Here is a 25,036-nt window from a genome sequence, read left to right as displayed (position 1 = left end):
GTGCAATAATTCTTCACCACTTTGATCTGAATGCAGAGAAGTTCTTCTGAAAAGAATTCAGTAAGGCGTTACGTAACTTAGTCCCCTTTAAGGACGCATGCATCTACATGCCTACATTGCTATGAGGATTATTTTATTTGTACCTCTGCACGAGCTGCTCTGACTGGTAGTACTTCCCATCCAAAAGCATTTGCACATCAATTACTTGCTGACGGAGAAGATTCTCACATTCGAGCAGATACCCTGCAATCTCTGCTTCATTTTGGAACTGCAGTCCTGATTCCAACCGCTTCGCATCCTGCATTTTAACAGAGCAAAATTTTTAAAGCGTTACATATTGCTACCTGTAAATTCATCATGAATAACTGGCCGTAAAAGGCTCCTGACTGGTTAAATTGCCTGTTCAGGGCTAAACCATAATTTTCAGCGGCACTTAACCAGTTAGTGCCGCCAAAAATAACCAGGTAACACCAAACCGAAAGCCGGCTATTTTGTGGGCATTCTGGGGGAGGAGTCAGCATGTAGATGATTAAGGGTCGATATTCAGGTTAACTGCATAAATATGACCACATAAAAGTCAGTCCTATCTACATTCTGTAACCCTTAGCCGGTTAAATGCCAAATGTAGCACTTAACTGGCTATACATAAGCCGACTCCACAAACCCAGAAATTCAATGCCAGAGCCCAGAAGCTGATTGCCAACGGCTGAACATTGACCCCCCCAAGTTTTCAGGAAAAGAAATAAAGAAGGAACATGCAAACTGTGGTTCTTGGAGAATCATGCTCTTCTGGGACAGCCTCGCTACATAAGGTTCCTTGTGTGGTTACTCTTTATATCGCACCCTAGATACAAGAAACCAGACTTGGGAGTTCCATTCATTTGCTGGTGACATTCAGTGGAATGCTACTTTGGGGGTCTGTATGACTGCTTTATTCGTGATGGGATGGGTAACTAGTGTAGTTGCCTGTTGAAGGCTTATATCGAGTCGCTAAAACCTTACTTTAGTAAACATTATCTGGATATCTTTATTTATGCAGTTGTAACATGATGACTGGACTACTGCAATGCACTATATACAGGGCTACCAGCCAAACTGGCCGATGGTGGTCTGCATGACTGCCATCATTTCCATTAGAAGAAGACTTTGTTTGCTTCCTATTACATACAAAGAGTACCATTCAGAGCTTGTGACTAGCTTTTAAAGCTTTGAATGGGCCTGATCTTGTCTGTCTTCGAGACTAGTGATATCCTTATGAAACAGCTCAGTCATTAAGCTCCCAGGATGCCTATCCATTGACAATTCCATCTATAAAACAGGTTCAACTGGCACAAGCCCAGAGGCAAGCCTTTACTTGCACTGTGCCTTCTCCCTAAGCAAGTTTGCCTCCATCGTGATTATTTAGCTTTCAAACCCATGGTCATGAAAAATAACATTTTAATTAGGTAAGCTTAATGAAAAGCTTGTTAAACTCTCCTAAGTAACTTGATTTAGGCTGAGTTTCTGGAGGTTTTTATGCCTTAAGTTTACACAGTTGGCTTAGTAGGTAGCATTTTTTTAAATTAGAAGCATTTTTTTAAATTAGATTGGACAACTTATGTATATAATCTTTAAAACATTTATTTGTTATTATTGTAATTATGATACTTTGGCATTTGCTTTATAGTTTTTATTTTTCATTTCTTTATATTGTTTATTTCCTTATTATGTTTACTGTTCTACCTTTCTTCAAACATCACAGAAGGGGTAAGAAACATATTTTAAATAAATAAGCAAGTTAAAGCATGAGTTTTAGAATTTAAAAGCTCTGCTTGTTATATCTTCTGTGGAAAAGCCAGTGCTGACATTTAACCTGTTATCACAGCAGAGAAACGACTGATCCTCAACCAACATCAGCATGTCAGGCTGCCACATTAAGCTTGCTCCCATTAGCCCTGCACCAGGCTTTGCCATTAGTCTCACTGGAGCATTTATCTCTGGTGGAGTCTGTGCACTGCGCTGTTTGCATGCTGTGAATTATGGGCAGCTTGTATCTCCTGGAAGCAAGGCAGTGCAGAATTTGATCTGAAGTTTTCTTGGTTCATTTGTACAAACAGTGCTGATAGCACTGAATGGGCATCCTACCTAGGAAGGACCCGAAGGCTGTAGGAAGAATTCCAGAATAAAAAGGAGGGGAGGGGGCAAAACTAAAAACAAAACAAGTAAGTTGAAAAAAAGTTTGTTTGCGCAGTATTATCATCTAACCCAGCGGTCTCAAATTCAAACCCTTTGCAGGGCCACATTTTGGATTTGTAGGTCCGTGGAGGGCCGCAGAAAAAATAGTTAATGAACCGCAGGCGGCAAGTGATAATTGGAGAAGCTGATTTGCAATGCTCAGGTAAAATATAAGCAATGGATTGATTTTATTATGGTATAAATAGGACTTTGTTGCTAATTTCTATTTTCTAATTTTTGTTTTATAATTCCCCGACCTTGAAAAAGCTAGGCGAAACGTGTCGAGAAGGGGAATGAACTTCTAACAAAAGCTAAGTTACACTAGTTATATATTTATCAATGAAATAGTAATAGAAAATAAATTATATATCTAAAAAATACATAACGAGAAGCAAAAAGTATATAAAAAAAACAGATGAAGTACTGAGAATTATGAAGAATCCCACCACCTGTATCTGTGTGATAAGGGTGGAAATCTGAACTCCCATGAAGTACTCTCTGCGTTGAACTTAATTGAGAATGAGTAAAGAATAACATTGACAATATACCAGCACTATTGTTTTAGTTTATTCTGTTTTGGTTATTAAAGAAATGACAATTTTGCAAGAGGTAAAACTCTTTAAAGTTTATAAATCTTCTCCCCCCACCACCAAAGGCCTGCATGTCCCCCCCCCCCTTCTTTGCAGCATTCTCCAGCTTCCCCCCTGGCCTCCCGGGCTTAGGGCTTCTTTTACGAAGGTGCGCTAGTGTTTTTAGCACACGCCCCAGATTAGCGCACACTATAGTGTGCACTAGCTGAAAAACCACCGCCTGCTCAAGAAGAGGCGGTAGTAGCTAGCATGCGGGGCATTTTAGCGCATGCTAACCCGCGCGTTAAGGCCCTAATGCGTCTTCGTAAAAGGAGCCCTTAGTTTCAGCTAATTACCACAGCCTGCAGAAAGGATCACCGGTGCTGTAGCATTCCTTGCAGGCTCCGCAGCACAGCTCTTACCGTCAGATAATTACTGCAGCCTGCAGAGAGGATTGCTGGTGCCGTAGCGATCCTTGCAGGCTGCTGTCGTCCTCCGCAGCACATTCCCTCTGCCGCAGTCCCACCCCTCCTCTGACATCAGGGGCAGGATCACGGCAGAGGGAACATGCTGCTGAGGACGACAGCAGCCTGCAAGGATCGCTACAGCACCAGCAATCCTCTCTGCAGGCTGCAGTAATTATCTGAAGGTAAAAGCGGGAGGCCAGGGGGGAAGCCGGAGGGCGCTGTAAAGAATGGGCAGCACTAGTACAGAACGCGGGCTGCAAAATAGTATCTGGTGGGCCGAATGTGGCCCCTGGGCTGCGAGTTTGAGACCACTGACCTAACCGTAATCAGAACCATTGTTTCCTAAGCTGAAAGAAGAAAAACCAGCATCTCACTATGGAATAAAGTTAAGTACAGTACTATCATTATATTATAGTGAGAGAAACGATGGCAACTATTTACCAATCACTATCAATTTAACTATACAGGATCTAATGAACAAGCAGAAATCAATACATTGGGTCACTTTTTATTTAAAATACATAAATTAATGAATGAGATTTAATTAATAAATTAATTTCTACTAGAAAATAGGGGGTATAACAGACCAATGATAGCTCATTAATTGGTTGGATTGATAAGACAGGCGCCAAGTCAAACAATACAGAAGGAGAAAGTTTACTTCTCATTAATTGCATAGAGGACGGGTGGTGTGTCATTGACAATTGTCTTTAGGAGATTCTAAAACAATGCAAAGAACATAAATATCCAACAGTTTCAGAAACATAAGGGTCCTTTTACTAAGGGGCGCTAGCCGATTTAGCATGCGCTAAAGATTGGCACGCCCTAAATGCTAAGGCGCCCATAGAATATAAAGGGCGCCTTAGCATTTAGCGGGCGCTAAATCGGTTAGCGCGCCTTAGGATCCCAGAGCTATTTATATTTCACGGAAAACGGGTCAAAGCTACGGTTTCTTCGTGAAACCACATAAGCTTAAAGAAAACTCAGCTTCTGCTATTTGTTGCCACCAAACATCAGAGATCTTCCGCAAAAGCTGTTTAATTATCCCTAACACTTTTCCCCCTCTTCTATTCAACTGCGCTAGCAGTTTTTAGCGCAGAGAGCGTCGGGAGCAGCGCGGCTCACCGCGCTACAAACTGCTACCGCAGTTTAACAGAAGAGGCCCTTTGTTTTGAGAAAAATACCAAAACGGGGAAACTTCCATCAATGGATTAGCAAATATTATTACTCTCTTCCCACCCCCACCCCCTTTTCCATCAACCAACCCATAAAGAAAACCTAAATAAGAACAAAAATATTTCACTTACAGATTGCAGAGCATTCCTTGCCAATATTAGTTTATCTTCGCATCCCAAACTGTCTCGATGGACACGATTTGCTATCTGCTGCAGCATTTCCAACCTAAAAGTCAGCAAAATATGCACAATTCACTGATACTCTTGTCACAACACATCTCCCAAAGGAATGACATAAAAATCCTGAATTTCAGCAAGATAACATTAGTATCTGACGTTAGCATGCAACAAGTGCCTCTACCTTGACTCTCCTGAGGACTCGCTGCCAAAGCTGATACAAGAATTGATCAACGTTGGACCGCTATTGACAGAGAGTAAGTTCTCGTTAGAGCTAACGCTGGTGTGCGCGCTGGTGCGCGTGCTGCTGCTATGCAGGGACTCATTGCTGTTATAGCCGTAGAAGCGTGTGCTGTTCATTTTTTTTATTTTTTTTTAAATCAATGGCAGCATCCCTTCTTTGAACATTCAGACTGAGAAGACTGATGAAAACGCTAACAGCTTGCAGAATGCGCCGCTTCCAGGAATGACAAACTCTCTGCAGGCTGAGAAAACCTTTAGCGTTCGCACTTAAATAGGCTTCAGCATGTACATTCAGCATCCAGCCAATAGCATTCACATAACTCTTCAAAGGTTTCTGCCCCGAGCTATAGAAAGCATTCCAGCTGAGGTCTCTGTTTCCTTCCCCATACCTGAAAACTTTACAAGTAGGGACTAATCAGGCTGATATGGGCGTTGACGAAAATAAAACAGGCATGCCAAGTCTTTTGAATTAAGCAGTATTCAATTCCAAACAAGCTAAACGCCAATTTATTTCAGTACTGACCAAATAATAGATGCACTGTGCTCATTGAAACTAATCGTCAAGTCATTTGGTAATTCAGTTTTCCTGTCTATAAGTATTCACACGCAATGATTAAATCCAACTCTTAACCTGCTCCTTGTGACCCTGAGCAAAGCACTTAATCCCCCATTGTCCCCAGTACATTAGAGCCCACCGAGTCAGACAGGGAACAAATGCTTGAGTACCTGAATGTAAACCACTTAGGTTATAAGTGGTATATAAATACTAAAAAATAAATAAAATAATAAATAACTTTTAAAAGCAAGACCATAAGCTTCTTTAAAAGGGCAGATGGCACACCCAGAAAGCAGCTCCATAGCAGAACTGAGCTGAAACCATTCTCACTTTTTTATCATAAAAATGTAGGGGTAATATTAACGAAAACAAAGAAATATCTGAGTCTGCAGTGAGCAGTAAGACCAAAAACAAACAAAAAAAAGACTGCAAACAATAACAAGTTGCGGGAACTTTATTGAACATCAGTAAAATATTTTCCATGTACATGGAGACTGGATCCAAGACAGTCTGTGTTTCCGAGAAACACTCCTTCCTCAGGGGTCCATGTTGTCCTATTCTTCGCTAGCTGAGAACCATATGGATTACCACGATGTTGAATAAAAGTCCGAAAACATTCCTGGGTGACTAACAATCAGTGTGAACACTAGATGCGACACTTTCATGAGAGCCATCTTTTGGAAAATATTTTACTGACTTTCAATAAAGTTCCTGTAACTTGTTATTGTTCTCTGCAGTCTGTTTTTGTGGGGTTGTTTGTTTTTTTTTTTGGGGGGGGTGGTAATATTCAGTGACTTGTAAGCAGGATGAACTAACCCCAGATATTGCACAGCTCCTGGCACTCACAACCTAATTCTGTATATGGTGCTAAAAATTGCGGGTGGAAATTTGGGCCTTCGCCCAATTTCTGTGTGCAATTTAACTTTATAGCAAGTCAATTAGAGCCAATAATTGGGTGCCAATAATCAATTACTGGTGCTAATTGACACAGATTATCATTTGTATGTGCATTTTTAGGCGCTAGAACCTGTGCTTACATTTTACGCGCAGTTACAAAAGGGGGAAGGGCCATGGGAGGGTCAGGGGTGGATCAGGGGTGTTCCTGCAATTAATGTGCACCAATATAGAATAAGGGGCATCCGCGCCTAATTTAAGAATGAGTATTTACACCAGGATTTTGTGGGTGTAAATCCTCACATGGCACTAAGGCCCTGATTCTGTAAGTGGCGCCTACAAAATAAGCACCTGCTGTGTGTCAATCACCGACAGGTGCCGCTTCCAGAATCACAGCTCCCAAGGACACTAGGTGCCAGAAATAGAGGCCAGGGTTTCACAGGCCTACATTTCCAGCGCCCAGTGATGACAAAGTCTGGCACCGCCCCAAATAATGCCCACTTACAGGTTTCAGCATTACTACGTAGCTACTAGCTATCAGGGACTTAGGTACCAGTCCTGGAGGCCACATAGTGGGCATAACTTAAACCCAATTAAGTTAGGCGACATTAGGATTTTTACCGCTGCCTAACTTTCAGCAGCTTTTGTAGAATCTGGCCCCTAAATGCTTTTCTATATATGGTGCCTAACTTTATACAATAGCGCTTAGCCTGCTTTTTGTCAGTGTTGATTTTTTGGGGGCATCATTTATAGAAGAATTTGTTCCTGAATAGCCCGGCTTGTCGCTGACTCGAAAGTTAATGGGCACCAGCCAATATTCAGACTGGTACCTAGTTAAACTTGGCTTATAAAGTTAGGTCAGCCTTTTTGCTGTCCTAACTTTATGTGCTTGCTTAGCCGGTTAGCAGACTGAATACTGCCACTAACCAACTAAGTGCTGGCTCCACCCAAGCTCCACCCCAGACCATCCTTAGTCTAACTCGGGGGTCGGCAACCTGCGGCTCCAGAGCCGCATGCAGCTCTTTTCCACCTTTGCTGCGGCTCCGGTAGTGTGTCACGCAGGCATGCAGCTTACAAGTCCGGCGTCGCGGCGGGAAATAGCCATGCTGAGCAGTGAGCTCAGCACATACACAGATGAAAGCCTTGCTTGCTGATTGGTCCAGCGGCCCCGCCCCGCCATGCCGCCGGACCAATCAGCAAGCAAGGCTTTCATCTGTGTAGTGCTGAGCTCACTGCTCAGCATGGCTATTTCCCACCGCGACGCTGGACTTGTAAGGTGCACGCCTGAAAAAGAAATCATCCTGGCCGGGGTCGGTGTCATGCTCCGGAGATCTACAGCCTTCCTATCTCCCTCTCCCTTCTACCTGCTTCCGGCCACATCCCCTGCTCCGCGGCTCTCTTCGGCAACTCAGCAGCAGCGATCGACACAAGCTTCTGATGTCGGGGCCTACCCTCTGCGAGTCCCGCTTGTTTCAACTTCCTTTTTCCACAAAGACGGGACTCGTAGAGGGAAGGCCTCGATGTCGGCAGCTTGTCTTGATCACCGCTGCTGAAGAGAGCCGCGGAGCAGGGGGGTGTTGCCAGGTGCAGGTAGAAGGGAGAGGGCCAGATGCAGGACTCGTGGGTGAGGGAGCAGAAGAGAGAGAGAGAAAGAGAGAGGGGAGGGAAACAAAAGGAAATATTTCATACTGGGCTGGGCCGGAGTGGAGGGAGGGTGGAAAGATTCTAGCTACAGGGTGCAGTAACAAAGGAAAAGGGGGGAAAGCTGAAAATGGAGATAGTGACACAAAGAAGAGAAAGGGTAAGCAGGACCTACTGAATAAGGATAGAGATACAGAGGGGACATGAAGAGGAGGTGAAATAGAGACATAGAAGTAATGCTGAAAAAGTGTGTGGGGGGAGATAAAGACATTGAAAGGGCAAATGGTGAACATGGCGTAAAGATAAGGACAGAGACAAATGAAGATTCTGAAAAAGTGGTGAGATAGGGATATAGGTGAGATGGACACAAAGAAGGGTGATGCTGGAAAATAGGTGGAATGGTAATTCTGACAGACACAGAAGGGAAATGCTGGATCAAGGAGAGATGGGGCTCAGGCTGGATGGAGAAATGCCTTGTTGGCCCGGAACTTCCTCTCCTAAGTCAGAATTGACGTCAGGGAGCGGAATGCTGGTCAGCGCAACACTTCTGCAGGGAAAGCTTGGGACGGTGGTGGCTTGGGGGCTGTTCCCTGATTGCGGTGGCAGCAAACCGAGTGGCTTGGGGGACGGCACAGAGACAGAAAGAAGGGGGAACAGGGAGACAGAAAGAAAAAGTTGGGGGAGAGAATGAGGTCTGGAGGAGAGGAAACATACAGGAGGCTGAAAGAAAGGAAGAAAGATTGGATGCACAGTCAGAAGAAGAAAGTGCAACCAGAGACTCATGAAATCACCAAATAGCAAAGGTAGGAAAAATGATTTTATTTTCAATTTAGTGATCCTGTATATAGCATTAAGATAAGAAACAATATATGCAGTGTTAGATTTGTTTTATAATGGTTTTGCGGCTCCAAGTTTTTTTTTTCTTTTCGAAAACGGGTCCAAGTGGCTCTTTATGTCTTAAAGGTTGCAGACCCCTGGTCTAACTAGTAAAGGAATGACCATTTAGTAGAGATATTCAGCAACACTACCAGGCTATGTGTAGCTATATATCAGCAGCCAGCCAGCTCAGCAGGGTTTAACTTGGTAAGAGCCTCTCCTTTTGAATATTGGCCCCATACTTAGCCATTTCTCCTCTGACTCAACTATTTTTATTCTCCACACACTAAAAAGGTCTAATTAGCAAAATATTATATTAAGGAGGTCAATTTAGAAGCATCTACAGATAAAATGTACATCACTAACATATGTAGAATGGCTACACATATAAGGAATCATCTCAAAAGGCCGCTATTTACTGTACAAGTGTAGATAGTTGGGCCAATGACATTCAGAGAGTGTGTGTTGTGTGTGCATGGCTTGCTTTGTGTAGCTGAAATTGTAATACTACAATAGGAATATATTCCCTTTCTCCTTTTGCTTCTGTATCCAAACTGAATGCAATTTTTCTGGAAGTGTTTGCATCAACCAAGGATTAAAATGAGGGACTGAGGATGTTAATTTCTTCAATCCTCACATTAGTTTTAGTTTAGTTTCATTTTGCTTTCAAAGGTTTTAAAAAAAGCTTTTTGTGGCTTCCCTTGTTAATTGGCATGACTTATATGGGTATTTTTTTTTTAATTGGGCCACTATAGATATAAGTTCCAGCACTTCCACATATACTGTATACTCAAATAAAAGTTGGGCGGCTTAATATTCAAGTGCCCTGCCCTGTCAGGTACTGCAACCAGCACCCTTCCTTCCCTCCCTCCCCCTCCCCAGTCAGGCTCACACCCAGCACTCTTCCCTCCCTCCCCTGTAAGGCACTGCACCCAGCACCCTTCATTTCTTCCCTCCCTCCCCTGTCAGGCTCTGCACCCAGCCCCGTCCCTGCCAAGCTCTGCACCTAGCCCCCTTCCCTCCCTCCCTCCACTGTCAGGCAATGCATCCAGCACCCTTCCTTCCTCCCCTCCTCTGTCAGGTTCTGCACCCAGCACCCTTCCTTCCCTCCCCTGTCAGGTTCTGCACCCAGCATCCTTCCTTCCTTCCTTCCCTCCCCTGTCAGACTCTGCACCCTACCTCTCAGGCTCTGCCCTCTGTTCACCCCTCCCTACCCTATCCTCAAACCTCTGCCGATCCCTGGTGGAGGTACAGCAGGTCCTCTGTCGATCCCTGGGTGGTAATGCAGCGGGCAGGAGCAAGCTTTCCGAACTCCTGTCCTGCTGCTAACTGTCTGCGCAGATCCAGTTTCTTCAGCTGAATGGCACGAGCAGCAGGGCTGGCGCTGCTTCTCGGCGCTGAGCAGCTTCCTTACTGGTTCCCACAAATTTTCTCGAACAGACTGCCCCCATGCAAAATGGGGGCTTCACATGTGTTCATGCAAACACGTGCCTTAAATTCTGTTAATGCGCATCACATTCAATCAACATATGTTCAACTGGTCTTAACACATTTACACTAAAACTGATGTGGTTTCGTAGCCAAAAAGTATAAAATGATATGCCAATAAGCTCATTTAACTACAACATAGTTTGCATAAACCTGACTGCCAAGATCTGAGACATTAGAGAGAGATTCCAGTAGTATATTGACTACTATCCAATGAGGCTCACCCATGTTGGCACAAATGTACTACTAGGTATTTCTCCAAACCTATCAAAACTTTATGAATTTACTCCTATGTGAACATCTCTGGGAAGAGGGGACTGTGGTGGAGTGGCAGACAAACTGGGAGTCCCAAGAAAACAGTCAGGGTGAAGTGTAAATCAATAGGGAAATTTATTGAACAAACAAAAAATAGAGCACCCTGGGTTCTATCACAGACTCAACATGACAACAATCATATTAACAATGGTTTCTCCTCTCTTCAGCATCTACTGTATAGATATTACAGAGTAAAGCCTTAAAGAACATCAACCCCGTGTATCAAAATGTTTATAGCAAAAAAGGAAGGGATTTTACAATGATCAAGAGGAACAAATTATGATAATGAATTTTCAAAAACTAATTTAAACGTTATAATAACAAATAAATTATTTATTAATTTCTAATGTTTAAATGTTCACTATTTTATATATTTTGATACTTCTTATTTCCTCTCTGAGTAATTACATAAATTTGTGGTGGACATATCATAAATTATACAGCCATCAGTCTTCGGAACCTCTTATGATATATATCATTCCAAGTTTCTGTCTTGTATATAGTTATAATCATTTATGTCCACCACCACCTACCAGACTCTTTAAATAAGAGCATAAGAACACAAGAATTGCCGCTGCTGGGTCAGACCAGTGGTCCATCATGCCCAGCAGTCCGCTCACGCGGCAGCCCTCTGGCCAAAGACCAGCGCCCTAACTGACACTAGCCCTACAAGCGTACATCCTTGTTCAGCAGGAACTTGTCTAACTTTGTTTTGAATCCCTGGAGGGTGTGTTCCCCTAAGACAGATTCCGGAAGAGCATTCCAGTTTTCTACCACTCTCTGGGTGAAGAAGAACTTCCTTACATTTGTACAGAATCTATCCCCTTTCAATTTGAAAGAGTGCTCTCTCGTTCTCCCTACCTTGGAGAGGGTGAACAACCTGTCCTTATCTACTAAGTCTATCCCCTTCAGTACCTTAAATGTTTCAATCATGTCCCCTCTCAATCTCCTCTGTTTGAGGGAGAAGAGGCCCAGTTTCTCAAATCTTTCGCTGTACTGCAGCTCCTCCAATCCCTTAACCATCTTAGTCGCTCTTCTCTAGACTCTTTCGAGTAGTACCATGTCCTTCTTCATGTACGGCGACCAGTGCTGTACGCAGTGCTCCAGGTGTAATCTTTTAATTTATCTTTAATTCCATAAATATTGTTCTTTTTCTTTAAAAGGCATTATAAACATTATCAATATGAAAAAAGCTTCTAATTCTAAATGAAAGGCACTACTTAGCTTAAAGTTTGGTGGATCCTGCCACTATCAACGTTGATATTAATAAATAATTTATTTGTCAGGCTTCTACAGCATAGTTCAAATCACTCATGCCTAATTCCAAGTCTATCTCTAGTTAGGATACTCAGGTCTGAGCCCTCACGAATAAAGACATGTACTCTTAACCTCTGCAGTCTTCCATTCCTTCTCACATAACTTCTGGGCGATTACTCTTTACCCCAGATGCAAACCTTGGAAATAGGGCCACTCCTTATTTTTCTGGGTCTGCAGCCCACTAATACCTTGAGAGGATTCCTTCACTCCCAATCCTCCTCCAGTAGGAGTCTGTACTCAAAGAGTTTCATTCCTGTAGACCTCTACCCTCGGGGCCTCTCTGATCACTTCCAGTCCAGGGCTTTTCATCACCTCCCAGCCTGAGCCCCGCCCTCTGACTTACCAGATCATTTGGACATGGGAGGGGACAGCATTATAATGGACTGGCCACACTGACAGGCCAACAGAGCAGTGGGGCACCTTAGAGGGCACGGTTGTGAACTTCACATAAAGAGTGCCAGAAGTACATCTCACCATAAACCCTTTTTCTCAGTGAATATCTAATGCTGCTATTTACAAACTGTGATAAATTTGTTTTTGAATAACAGTTTCAGTCTCTTTTTGTCATGTATATACTTTCGTTTTATAGGTACTACAGCACTTCCCCTGACGAAGCCTGGGTGTCCTGGTGAAACGGTGGCCCCAAAGGGCTTTAACGAGCAGTGCTGGCATCTCAACGTGGCTTCCTTTTCCTAAGATAAGTGCGGTCTCTTAAATTATCAGAGCTATCTTATTGATTTTGAATGTTTATTTAAAAGGCAGTTCACTTGGCACTAAACACTAAGGGGCTCATAATCGAAACAGAAAAACGCCTAAAAACCAGCTTAAATCGGCACTTGGACGATCAGTAACAAAAGTCGTCTAAGTGCCGATAATCGAACAGGGTTTTAGACGGCTTTAAAGGTTTCTGAGGTCTTTTATCCCCTTATGCTAACATTGGTTTGACTTTTGGCACGGGTGGTTTTGTTTTTCACGTTGTGTGAAAGTGCACTCACATTTGCATTTTGTTATTTTGTGATTCACAGCCCTCCAAAACTCCCCCAAAACCTACTATACCCACCAGTCTACCACCTCAATAGCCCTTATGGTTTCAGGTTGCACCTACATGGCAGTATAGTAGAATTTAGGTGGGTTTTAGTGGTTTATGGGCCTTGGTCCTCCTCTCTATGGTTCACTAACACACCCACCTGGTTACTTAAGACACCTGTGTGACGCTCTAATAGTTTGTTTTGGGGCAGTGATCATTAGGTGAGTGTGCGGGGGGGGGGGGGCATTACATAATCCCTCCAGTGGTCTTCTGGTCAGTTTGGGTTCCTTTTCGGCACTTGGATGTTTTTAAAACAGGTCCAGCTCTGGACGTCTAAGTTCTGTCCTGGAAGTCTTAAAAAAAGTTTGATTATCACTGCAAGTCGTCCAAGTTTAAGCACGCCCAAATCCTGCCCATAATACCCCTCTAACACGCCCTCCTTGAATTCTGGACACACAGCAGCGAGGAAGCCTAGCAAGATGTCCAGAAAATCCATTTTGAAAATCGGCACTTCAACGTTTTGACAATTAAAGTTGTCCGAGTGCTGCTTTTTGGATGTCTATCAATAAAGAATATCTTGGATTACCCATTGCTGAATACACGACACCTTTTGTCTCACAACTCCTCTATTTGCATTGCTGTTCTCATCTGTGAGTCCCCTCTCCCCAACAGCACCATAACACTACTTTGGGTTGCCCAAACCCTCTCAGTCCTCTTCTCCCTTGCAAAGTAAAGCAAGACCCCTCCCAGATTGGTCTAATTTTCCGCACATTTCCCTCTCCTACCCCAGGGTGGAACTTTATTGGAGGTTTATAAAAAGTTCAAAAACAAGTCCTTGACATACAATATAGATATGGTCCCTCGAGGCTTGGCAACTTCTTTTTAGTTTTGGTGTCAGAGACACTATTTTGAACCTTGAGTCCCTGAGAAACTAGAAGCACTTGGGGATCATTCCAGATAGAGGCCCTGGTAAGAGCCAGGGAGTCCAGGGCAGAAGAGATGGAGAGGCAGTCATGATGTTGGGGAGAGGATCCAAAGGTGGACAGCAAGACTGCCATGATTTGAGAGGGGGGAGGGGGGTCAGAGGGGTGGGGAGTGGTAAATCCATCAGCATTTGAAAATGTCACTTCAAGCTGGTACTTGTATGTGCTTGGGGCAGAAGTAAAAACATGGAAAGTTTTTGGTATACACAATCATTCCTATTGTAATATGGGGAGTAACAAAGTAGATGACGGCAGATAAAGACCCGAATGGTCCATCCAGTCTGCCCAACCTGATTCAATTTAATTTTTTTCTTCTTAGCTATTTCTGGGCCAGAATCCAAAGCTCTACCCAGTACTGAGCTTGGGTTCATACTGCCGAAATCTCCGTTAAAACCTAATCCAGCCCATCTAAACTCTCCCAGCCATTGAAGCCCTCTCCAGCCCATCCTCCCCCAAACGGCCATATACAGACACAGACCGTGCAAGTCTGCCCAGTACTGGCCTTAGTTCAATATTTAATGTTATTTTCTTGGTTACATCAGTCATTTACTTGTTGAGATGCTTCTAAAAATTACCACCTGAAACTCATCCATAGGCTGTCAGTGGCACTGTAGATTTTCACATTAAAATAATATTATTCTGAAAATGATAACAACATGATCAGGTAATTCCAAGCACAGAGGGGGGGAAATGTTCACTTGCATACCTCTCCACTTCTGGTCTTAGGGTCTTCTCCCTCTCCAGCATGGCAATAATAAGCAGTCCCCATTCTTTCTCAATATCATTTGGATGGTAGCCCTGAGGAAGTCTGAGACGCCCAAACTCTATCCAAACCTTTGAAAACAGAGCATGATCACTGTTGAACAGGTTACATAAAAACTACAAACTGATATTAAAAAAAATTTATTGAGGGTCATTAGCCCTAAGCCTGTATGGTTAAATAAAGCCAGTGGAGAACTAGATTCAGCTTTCAGCGCAAAATCTCTTATACTCACACTGCAGGTAACTGGCGCTCAGCTCAAATGCTCTTCAGGTGACACCTGTGGCCCAGCCAAAGAGCAGCAGAGCCAATGATTACACTTTATCGTGTGCAAAGACACAGTTTATGAGTGGCAAGACAGTGGGAGGGAACCATAAACAGGATAAAGCAAACCTGCGTACCTCCAACAGTTTATACAAGTGCTTAATTCGTGCTTTTTCTGTCTCCTTTGGTGGAATCTCTGTTTCTTTAAACTGTAAATACTGGTTATAAAGTGCCTACAGTGAAATAGAAAAAAAAAAAAAATAGGAAAAACGTTCTCATCACTTTCCTTAATACGACACAAGACTTTTCTTCTCTTTCCTGTGAATGTAGTGTGGGAGCTATGTTAGCTCATTTTAAAAGTAATAAAACTGGAACAAAAAAAAAAAAAAAAAACCCTGAAAATAAGATGTTATCTTTTTATTGGACTGACTTCATAAATTTATGACTAGCCTTCAGCAGCAAAAGCCTCCTTGCTACTACTGATTATCATTTTTATAGTACTGCCAGACCTATCCAGAACTGTACATTAAACACTGAATAGTAATCAGGCACTCTTAAGTATTTCGCTATCTGTACCGGCAGGCTCTCAATCTAACTGTGATACCTGGGGCAACAGGGGGATTAAGTGACTTTTTTTTTTTTTTTTTAATTTCAACTTGACCTTCGCAGACCAGATTTTTAGTTGCTGTAAACACTGAGAGGCCATACCATGTAATTCTCTAGAGCTGGTAGTAACAATGTAATAACAAGAGCAGAAAACTCAAGAGCTCCACAGAAAATGGAAAAACCAAAACCAAACGAAACTGTGGAGAGGATGTTCTTGATGCAGGCGTTTAATTCAGTTAGTTGAAAGTTGCACTAACAACCCACGTATGCATACGATGGTCCCGCAGCAAGGTCTTAGGACTTCGGTTTTACGTTGGTTTCTTAGCATCCACATTCGCTTTCTTCGATCTCACCGATGTAACAATGGAATGTCATCCCCATATAAGAATAACTGAACATTTTCTGGAAAACATAATCCTCCTAATGCAACTTTCAAGATATTAAACAGAATTTTTGCACAATAACCAACTCGTTCTGTAATGTGAGTGTCAACGAAGAGATAAAGTAATATCTCTGTACTAGTTTTATAGCCCGTTACATTAACGGGTGCTAGAATATATGTGTGTGTGTATCTGTTTATTTCTTTCTCTCTCTCTCTCCTTAGCCACTTTCTGTATTTCTGTCTTTATTTTTCTTCGGCTGTCCACCCATTCTCCCTTCCTTTTACCTTCCCTCTGTCCACCACCACCCCTTCACTGCTCCCCTTATCCAGCAGCAGCCCTTCTCCCTTTTTTTAATCTCCCCCCTGTCCAGCAGCACCTCTTTCCTGTCCCCCTGTCCAGCAGTAGGCCTCCCTTCCTTTTTCTTTCACCCCCCCCCCCCCCGTCTCTTCCTCTGTCCATCAGCACCTCTTTCCTGTCTCCCTGTCCAGCAGTAGGCCTCCAATTTGGCTTTTTATTTTTTTCTCTCTGACTGGTTGTACCTCCATGTGCTACTATTGTGAGTAGCTGTACTCTCATATGATACCCTTCCGGTAGCATGGTTCCCCCTATTAATCCCTATAATTCTTGTGTTACATTGCATATTCTTTTAACTCTCCGCATATCTCATTGGAGTAGGGCTTTCTTATTATTTCTTTGCACGCAAATCACTTGCGATTTGCATGACGGCTTTGCTTGAATGAACCTTGGTACACCAATTATTTTGTAGCTTTTCCACGCCCTGCTGGTACCCCGGTTGTTCTGGCATACCACAGTAACTCATCCAGGCCTCCCTTCCTTTTTCTCCACCCCCCTCTCCCCCCATCTGTTCCCCTGTCCAGCAGCACCCCTTACCTCGCAACTGGCCTCCGCTGACAGCTACCGACAGCCACCGCAGCCTGCAGACGCCGCGGCCGACAGCCTCCGCCTAAGTGCACATGCGCACTCCTACCTGCGGGGCCCTACAGCGCACAGAAAATGGAACATGCAGGTGGGAGTGCGCATGCGCGCTTAGGCTTTTATTATATTAGATTGGACTAATGTAATGTATTTTTGACTGTTTGTGTTGGAAGCTTAAAACTACAACTTACCCCCTCTTCTATTAAACTGTGCTAGCAGCTTTTAGCGCAGAGAGCCATGCTGAATGGCCCATGCTGCTCCCGACACTGATAGGAACTCTATGAGCATTGGGAGCAGCGCGGCTCCCCACACTAGAAACTGCTACCGCAGTTTAATAGAAGAGGCCCTTAGTTTTATAGACCGGGTCATCAACCAAGAGGAGCTCGACTCGGTTAACAGTAATGTAATACATAATACATAAACTTGACAAGAAAAAGTAGACTAGAATACTTTTCCTTGTCAAGTTTATGTATTACATTACTGTTAACCGAGTCGAGCTCCTCTTGGTTGATGATCCGGTCTATAAAACTAAAGGCATCCTTTAACTAAGGTGTGCTAGCAGTTTTAGCGCACGTTACAATGCTGTGCGTGCTAAACGCTAATGCCTCCATAGAGCTTGCGTTAGTATTTTTCGTTTAGCGCGCGGTTTGCATGTACCTTAGTAAAAGGAGCCCTAAGTTTTAGTTTAGATTATGCTTCCAACAAACGGTCAAAAATGCAATACATTAGTCCAATACAGAGATATTACTTTATCTTACTTTTTTTTGTTTTTTTCTTATTTATTAACCTTTTTTCTGCTAGGTTTCTTGGTGCATTCTAAAATGGTGATTAGGATGCCTAGCGATACCTAATGTAGTCATTCTATACAGAATCAGGCCCTTAGTGCCCAACTAGCAATACATGTGTCTCTGCTAATATTCTATAATCTGGTTGGCTAAAAAGCACATACATTTTCATACTCACATTACAGATTAAGGAGGTGATTGTGCAAAAATTCTGTTTAGCATCTTGAAGGTTACATTAGAAGGATTATTTTTTCCAGAAAATGTTCAAGGACGCTTTCCAATAGTTTCAAGTTTCAAGTTTTATTACCATTTGATGAATCGCTTATACAAATTTTCTAAATTTTCTAAGCGATGTACAATTTAAAAAGCCACTAGATAGTGGTCTCACATACAATTGGACAAACTAAACACCATACAAACTAAATAAATCAATTAACATTTTAGCAATCATATTAGAGACAGACATGATTGAAGAAGGAAAGGATATGTCATAACCTATAATAACTTCAGGAAGACGATCTAATAGAATTAAGCGGGTACCTGTTCCCCAACCTTCTGTGTCTGACCCTCCCCTGGTTTTATTTTTACTTTTATTTTTTTTAGAATTGTATTTATGTCAATTGCTGTCAACCGCTTCCCTCCTTACATGTGTTAATGTATTAGTAGTGTATGTTATGTTTGATGGTTTTTTAAATTTTTTTTAAATTTTTTAAACTTATGTAAATCGCATTGGATTTGGACTATGCGAAGTAATCAAAGAAATAAAATAAACTTGAAACTTATATGCGGATGACATTACATTGTTACTACCAGTTCCATAGAATTTATCTAACTTACATTCGCTGGGTTTTACTAAATGGTGCTAGAGGTTTTTAGCGCAGGCAGGCGAGGTAAATGCTCCGATGCTCTTAGGAATTCATCACGGCCATTTCATTGTGGGATGTTTTCATGTGACTAGTCAGTGCTCAAATGGCCGCGATGACCTGGCAGTAATGAATCCTCCTAGGCCCACTGGGAACACCCCTAAAAGCATAGATTTGCACTTTGAAGATTCATTTTTTGCACCTAACACATGGTAAAGGCAAAATCTTATCATACTTTAATTAAAGGGTCCCTACCATTTACAATGGTCTAGTAAAAGAATTGCTATAATTTCACTTTCTACTGAAATGAACATTTAACAATTGCCCACATCCCAATATAGCATGTTTTTCATTAATGTCTGTATCCTGACTTTCAGAATTTAGACTTGAATGCGTTGGAAAATAGCAGCAGAAGATTTAATGAAAATGTACACTATGATGGGAGACAATGTGTGTACAGTGGTTTACCTTCAGTTCCATGGGATTATTAGGAAACGTTCTGTCAGACATTATTGTGACATGGTGCCTGATCCACTGGATAAGGTAGTTCACCATATTCTGGTATTCGATCCACTTCACTTCAACATCCTACCAGAACACATCAACGTTAAGACATTGGAAGCAAATTTCAAACAGGCAGATTAGTACAGGCTTGCTTTGCAATATCATAGCCTTTGTTTTAAAATATATGCTTTTCTTTGCAGGTATAAAAAAAAGGAAAGAGAAAACCCCTAAGTAACAAAATCAAAGAGCACACAGAAGAAGGGATGAACCAACAACTTTCCTGCACACAAATATAGAATATAAAGCACGCTTTTAGTAGCAAAGCACTGACAGATTAAAAAACCCGACATGGAGCTGTGTTTCGGCGAATAACTGCCTGCCTCAGGGGTCACCAATACACTGTCAGATGTATTATTATGTCAAAAGATGTCAAAGAGCATAGTCAGCATTTAGGTTTAGGTTTATTGCCTTTCTCGTTAACACACTGTGGGTACTATTGGCTGCAGATATACCATTAAGGCCAGATTCTATAGAGGGCTCGTAAAGTAGGCATTGTGAGGCACCGAGTTAGGCACCCACATTAATTATATCAACTAGCTTTAATAGATTCAATTATGAAAAATCGGCACCTACCCAATTCAACAAAAAGTAGACAGGGAAGGACGCCTAATGGCACCTAATACTAAGTGCTTTTGGGTGGCGAGAGAGTTAGGCGTCATTAGGCGAGATTCACAAACGAACGTAGATGTCTAGGTTTTTTTTTCTTAGGTGTCCTTAGCTGTGATTCTGTTAATGGCACCTAAGCATGATTGACAAAACGATCTGCGCCGTGTTAGTAGGCAGCTGATCCGGCCCTTAGTGGCTATATTAAGGTGATTATTAACTAATTAATGCCAAATGGGATTGGTTGTAGCAACTGAACCAACTGTATTGGTTTCCAAAGTCCGTTCATTGCTCGTTATACATATTAGAATATTTTAAGGACAATTTTATACCAATGTGTCTATATTTAGGTGTCTAGAGAGCAACTATGTAGTATCTATTCTGTAAAGAAAAGCAGACACCCATAGTAGAGTAACGTGACTATAATCGAGTTGTGAACACTTACACCAGCCAAAGAGTTAGCGTAAATGTCTATGCCTGAATTGCTGAAACATGACTGTAAATTATAGTATGCTATAATTTACATGCGTAACCGTGAACCCTGTCTACTCTCCACCCAGACTCCGCCCATGTGAATGTCCATCTGTATAATATGTGCTAAGTAAGATATTTACAGAACAGTGCTTAGGCAGAATTTTGGTATACAGGTGCACCTGTGCACATATACATGGCTATATATTACTGTAGTATTACTCGTGTATGTGCCAAATAAGGGTTATTGTTTTCTTTGCAGAAGTACTTCTTTTGGGGGTTATTCTATAAAGGTTTTTTCACAAGAAATGTCTGTAAATGGACATAAAAAAAATCATCTCTCTCCCCAGATTAAAGTAATGCACCATGATAAGAAAGCACCTGCCGAGTGTGGGTGTGTTTTGTGTTTGAAGGTGTAATTTGTATGGAGCACAGAATTACACACATACTCCCAAGCAGATTCACAATTTCTGCAGATTTTGTGTTGGTATTTTATAGACACATGGATGGGCATTTTCGATAGGACGTCCAAGTCTGAGTTTGACCATTTTGGGAAAGACGCCTAAATCCAGTAGAGAAAATGTCAATTCTCAAAACAGCAAGACGTCTATCTAGTTTGTTTTTTGCAAATGACCTATCTAGACGTTTTGGTCTTTAGTACGTCTATCTTTTTTGGCCATTCTCGAATATAAATATATCCACATGAAAAATGCACAAAAGCAAGTTTTCCTCTAGTTAGTTACATTCTTAGTAATCTATTCAGACAGCTGAGCATAGCAGAGGAGTTCTTCTAAGAAGTACTGTAGTGAATTTCACATTATAAGTACCAGGTACAGATGCTTATATTGAATTATCCACCCAAATCCCTCCAAAATCCACCCAAAACTTACTGTACCAACCAGAACACCACAACAATATCCCTTATGCCTGCAGGTGTCATCTTAATGTAGGTACAGTAGGTTTTGGAGGGCTCACCATACAATAGAAGCAAGTTAAAGTGACATCTGTATGTACCTTGGACTGTTAATGTGAAATTCACTGCAGTCACTCTTAAAAATGACTCTCTGCTTTCTGGGCTCAAATGTCTGTGTAAACATCTGAAGCTGCTTGGGCTGAGAAGTTCAAAGTTTTCAAGTTTATTTATCATTTGATATACCGTCTATCAAGGAACAGCTAAATGGTTTACAAAGAGAATTGTTTAAAATACAGCTAAAAAATATTAAAAAGGTAACAAAGGCAAAATGAGCTTAAAAATAAATAAATAAATAAAAAAGAAAGAGAGAATGGGGGTTCCAAGACAAACGAAAACGAACATATCTAGAAGGGAAGAACACGAGGGCATGAAAAATACATTCGGAACTTTTTAGCACCCCCTTGTAATGCAGACTAGAATGTACTTTTAATTTTAACATCTTTGGGTGATGGAAGGGGGAGTAAGAGGAGGGGGAGATGATGTCTTAATCCCTCCAGTGGTCATCCGATCAGTTTGGGCACTTTTTAAGCATTTAGATGCTTTTAAAACAAGTCTATTTGCAAATGTCTAATGAGCAGCCAGGACCTTTTGTTAAAGGTTTAATTATGCCCAAGTTCTAACCCACCCTAAACCCACTCAAAACACCCCCTTTAAGATTTGAACGCACTGGAGACAGAACAACCAGAATGACATCTAGAAAGTCTTGAGAATGCCCACTTGGACATTTTGACTAATAAGACATCCAAGTGCTGGTTTATGCTGTTTTTTGGACGTCTATCTTTTTTGAAAATGAGCCTGATAGGTTCTTAAGTGTCTTTTGTAATTGCCCTCCCCACCTAGGCAGCCAGTTAGGAAACTGTCCTCCATGCGACCTGCAACACTTGGCACATGAAAGCTTTTCTCTAAGGAGGCCTGGCTTAGTGCTTAATTCTTCACTAACACAGAATAAATGAGACTTGCATACAACCTTGACTAGATTCCCATGCAAATGTAGAAAAGATATTGCCTCTCTATTTTTCAACACTGGCTTCATTTTATTTTCCAAATCTCAAGGAAGGGGGTGATGGGGGGATCTGGTGCTTACAAATGGAGAGAGTTTCTGATGATGCAGTAGGTGATCATCTAGCGAACAGTGATCACCGGATGATGGATATTATTTAAAGACCTTATCATTTAAAGGACTTAGGGCTACCGATCCGTTTGCGACCCCTTTGCGACCCGATTTCCCTACGGCCCGATTCACTTACCTCTCTGCTGACCATCCTCCGATCCACGCATGCAAATGTAGGCAGGGACATGATTCACTAACCAAAACCCTGCAACACCGACTGGGCTGGCCGATCACAAACAAGCGACGGCTGAGGACCAGTCGCTCAAGCCCTTTCTGACTTCGCTGTCTTCTGCCGCCCTGCTCTCTGCCCTGTCAGCCCTGATCTCCTGCTGCCCCGATCTATTGCCTGACCCGAACTGCATCCCCTGGCTATAATGAAAGGAGATGTCTTTTCTCCTGCAGCCCTGACTCTCCAGCTGCCCTGACTCTCCCACTGCCCTGAATGCCTGCCTGCCCCAACTCTCCCACCCTTCCCTGCAGTGCAAGCCCGTAGTTTTAACCCACGGGTTTAAAGCAGGTTAAAACCACGGGTTCCAAAAAAAGTTTAAAAAAGAATAAAAAATAAAAAATTATCTGCTAGGCCCGGAAGTCTACAGATGGTCTGCACATGAGCTAAGATTGCTATAGATCGTTCTGGGCAGGCAGTTGGGGGCGTGATTCCGATCACCCTCATTTGCATGAGGGTGATTCGTGAATCAGCCCCCTGGACACGGATCGGATCTGTGCCCTTAGTGAATCTAGCCCTTGGTCTGGAAAGCATTTCTTCTCAGACTCCAGAGAAGGAGGAATGCTCTGCTCCAGCCCCCTCCCTCTCCCAAACAGCCTGGGTGGGGGGGGAAGGAAGGGAGTAATGAAGCCTGGAGCAGAACAGAGAAGTCATTCTACTTCCTAACCCAGTTGCTCTTCTTGTGTTGCTCGTGCCTCTGGGTGGGCTGCACTCTCAGTCAGCTCTAGAGTTCCATTTCCTTTCAGTCTACAAATTAAGCCTTTCTAATTTATAGCAAGTTTTACTTTCCTACTTATAAACAGCAGGTATGGCTCTCTGACTTACATTTGCACTGATGCCTTCACCACCTTCTGGTACTTTAGGAAATGCATCATAAAGTGACGATACATATGTTATTACTGATTTCTCATCAGGTGAGGAGACATCCACATCTAGAAAGGCAAAGGTATAAGCGAAATATAAGGTTTTTTTAAAAATAGATAAAAAAATTAAAATACTACATTTATTATTTCTGCATACCAACATTCATATTCTGCTTGCAGAACTGTATTTGGGGGGGTGGGGGGGGGTTAGTCTTTTTGGCCTTGGGCATGCATAAAACACAATGTGCAGATTCCTGCAGAATTTAAGGAGACTTACCTTCCGGATCCAGAAGTCTTGTGACGCCAAGTTTTTCTGCTACAAAAAAGGCATTTTCTAAATTTGCAGTATTGCTTTGAACAGCAACGGTATTCATATCAATCAGGTCCGGCCTAAAACAAAATCAGAAGGGAATAAAGTTAATACTGAACAAAGGGTAGTGTAGCTGAAATTATGAGGGGAATTATATTGCCGGAATACAAACTTTGAAGACACCAGGGGGCTGGAGGAGCCAGCATTTAGGGTTCAGTTTTCAAATAATCTGTACATCTGCAAACTGAGCTTGGAACTGGTTTTGGCTGGCCTAAATGGGGGCACCTAACTTATGCGACGCAAACAGGTGCTAAGCATGATTCAAAAAAGATACGCACACCTTGAAGAATCATGCTATGCGCCATTCTAGTGGGCGCTGATTTTTTGGGGTACAATATATAGAATCAGGCCCTAAGCCTCCCTTTCTTTGATACATAAGTTAACTGTCCTTCTGTGACTATAACAACATGCTATGCAAAGCTTTATTCTGTGGTTATCAAAGCTTAATATTTCTGCCTCTGCTCCAAAAAAAGGTGTAAATCTGCGTATACTTTACACCTGTATATATGTTTATGTTATGTTAATCAGGTTTTCTATTCCGCCTTTACCTATTCAGTAAAAGGTTGGTTGCATTACAAAAGGTTGGTTCAGTTACCCAGGAAGCTACAATGGACAGTTTAATTTGACAGAGATTCAACAGAGTTGCTAGTTACAGGTAGAGCAGTACAGTTACGAATACAAGGAACAGTTTGGGTTTGAACCCACAACCTTAGGGTGCTGAGGCTGTAGCTTTAACCACTGCACCACACTCTCCCCAGTTATGTCTGGGCTGGCGCCCTGCTTTGATACAGAAATGCTTTTAAAAGTTTTCTGAACCTGAGATATTGATCACAAGATCATAGTGTAAGTGGTAGTTAGTTCCAGCATTTTGCTAATTGATATTGGATGGATAAGCTAATTTGTCTGGTAGACTTTATATTGTTGCATGCTGGGAATTTTAAGTGGAAAAGATTTCTGGTGGAATATCTGTTAGAGGCACCCTGGAGTAGGACGGTCAACTCTGTTAGGTAGTCAGGGGCATTCCCTCTCAGGATCTTAAAGGCAGTGATTCTTAATTGAAACTTGATTCTTGTGGTTATGGGCAGCCAATATAGTTTTATATAGTAGGGCTGTAGATGTTACGATTTCCATAGTCTGTATATGAGTCTTCCTTCTGAATTTTGAACTAGTGGTAGATGTGATGGCAATGTTTTAGAGCAAAGAACTAGTGTTACATTACAGTAGTCTAATCAAGAAAGGATTAGGGATTGCACTAAAATTTGGAAAGCTTCTGTTTTGAAGTATTTTCTGATGGATCTTATCTTTCTCATCACAAG

At 42.2% G+C, this 25,036-nt stretch overlaps 1 protein-coding gene across 12 annotated transcripts in view; it reads right to left on the bottom strand.

The window, feature by feature from the left end:
* Positions 1–25,036, bottom strand: part of DST (dystonin) — an 883,569-nt gene that overhangs the window by 508,803 nt on the left and 349,730 nt on the right. For 9 of the 12 annotated variants that reach the window (XM_033936420.1, XM_033936427.1, XM_033936422.1 and 6 more), the window contains 7 exons: positions 23,628–23,740; positions 23,313–23,419; positions 19,008–19,127; positions 15,104–15,199; positions 14,649–14,776; positions 4,558–4,651; positions 144–298 (listed from right to left, as the gene is read on the bottom strand). In XM_033936420.1, coding sequence (XP_033792311.1) covers positions 144–298; positions 4,558–4,651; positions 14,649–14,776; positions 15,104–15,199; positions 19,008–19,127; positions 23,313–23,419; positions 23,628–23,740 — 813 coding nt within the window. Of the gene's footprint in view, positions 1–143; positions 299–4,557; positions 4,652–4,786; positions 5,073–14,648; positions 14,777–15,103; positions 15,200–19,007; positions 19,128–23,312; positions 23,420–23,627; positions 23,741–25,036 lie in introns of those variants that run through there. The other 3 variants (XM_033936432.1, XM_033936426.1, XM_033936431.1) reach the window with 3 other exon arrangements.

Source organism: Geotrypetes seraphini, chromosome 3, assembly GCF_902459505.1.
Source record: "Geotrypetes seraphini chromosome 3, aGeoSer1.1, whole genome shotgun sequence".
NCBI classification, from domain to species: domain Eukaryota; kingdom Metazoa; phylum Chordata; class Amphibia; order Gymnophiona; family Dermophiidae; genus Geotrypetes; species Geotrypetes seraphini.
Note: the sequence above shows the minus strand (reverse complement) of the source record. Positions and strands in the feature narration are given on the sequence as shown.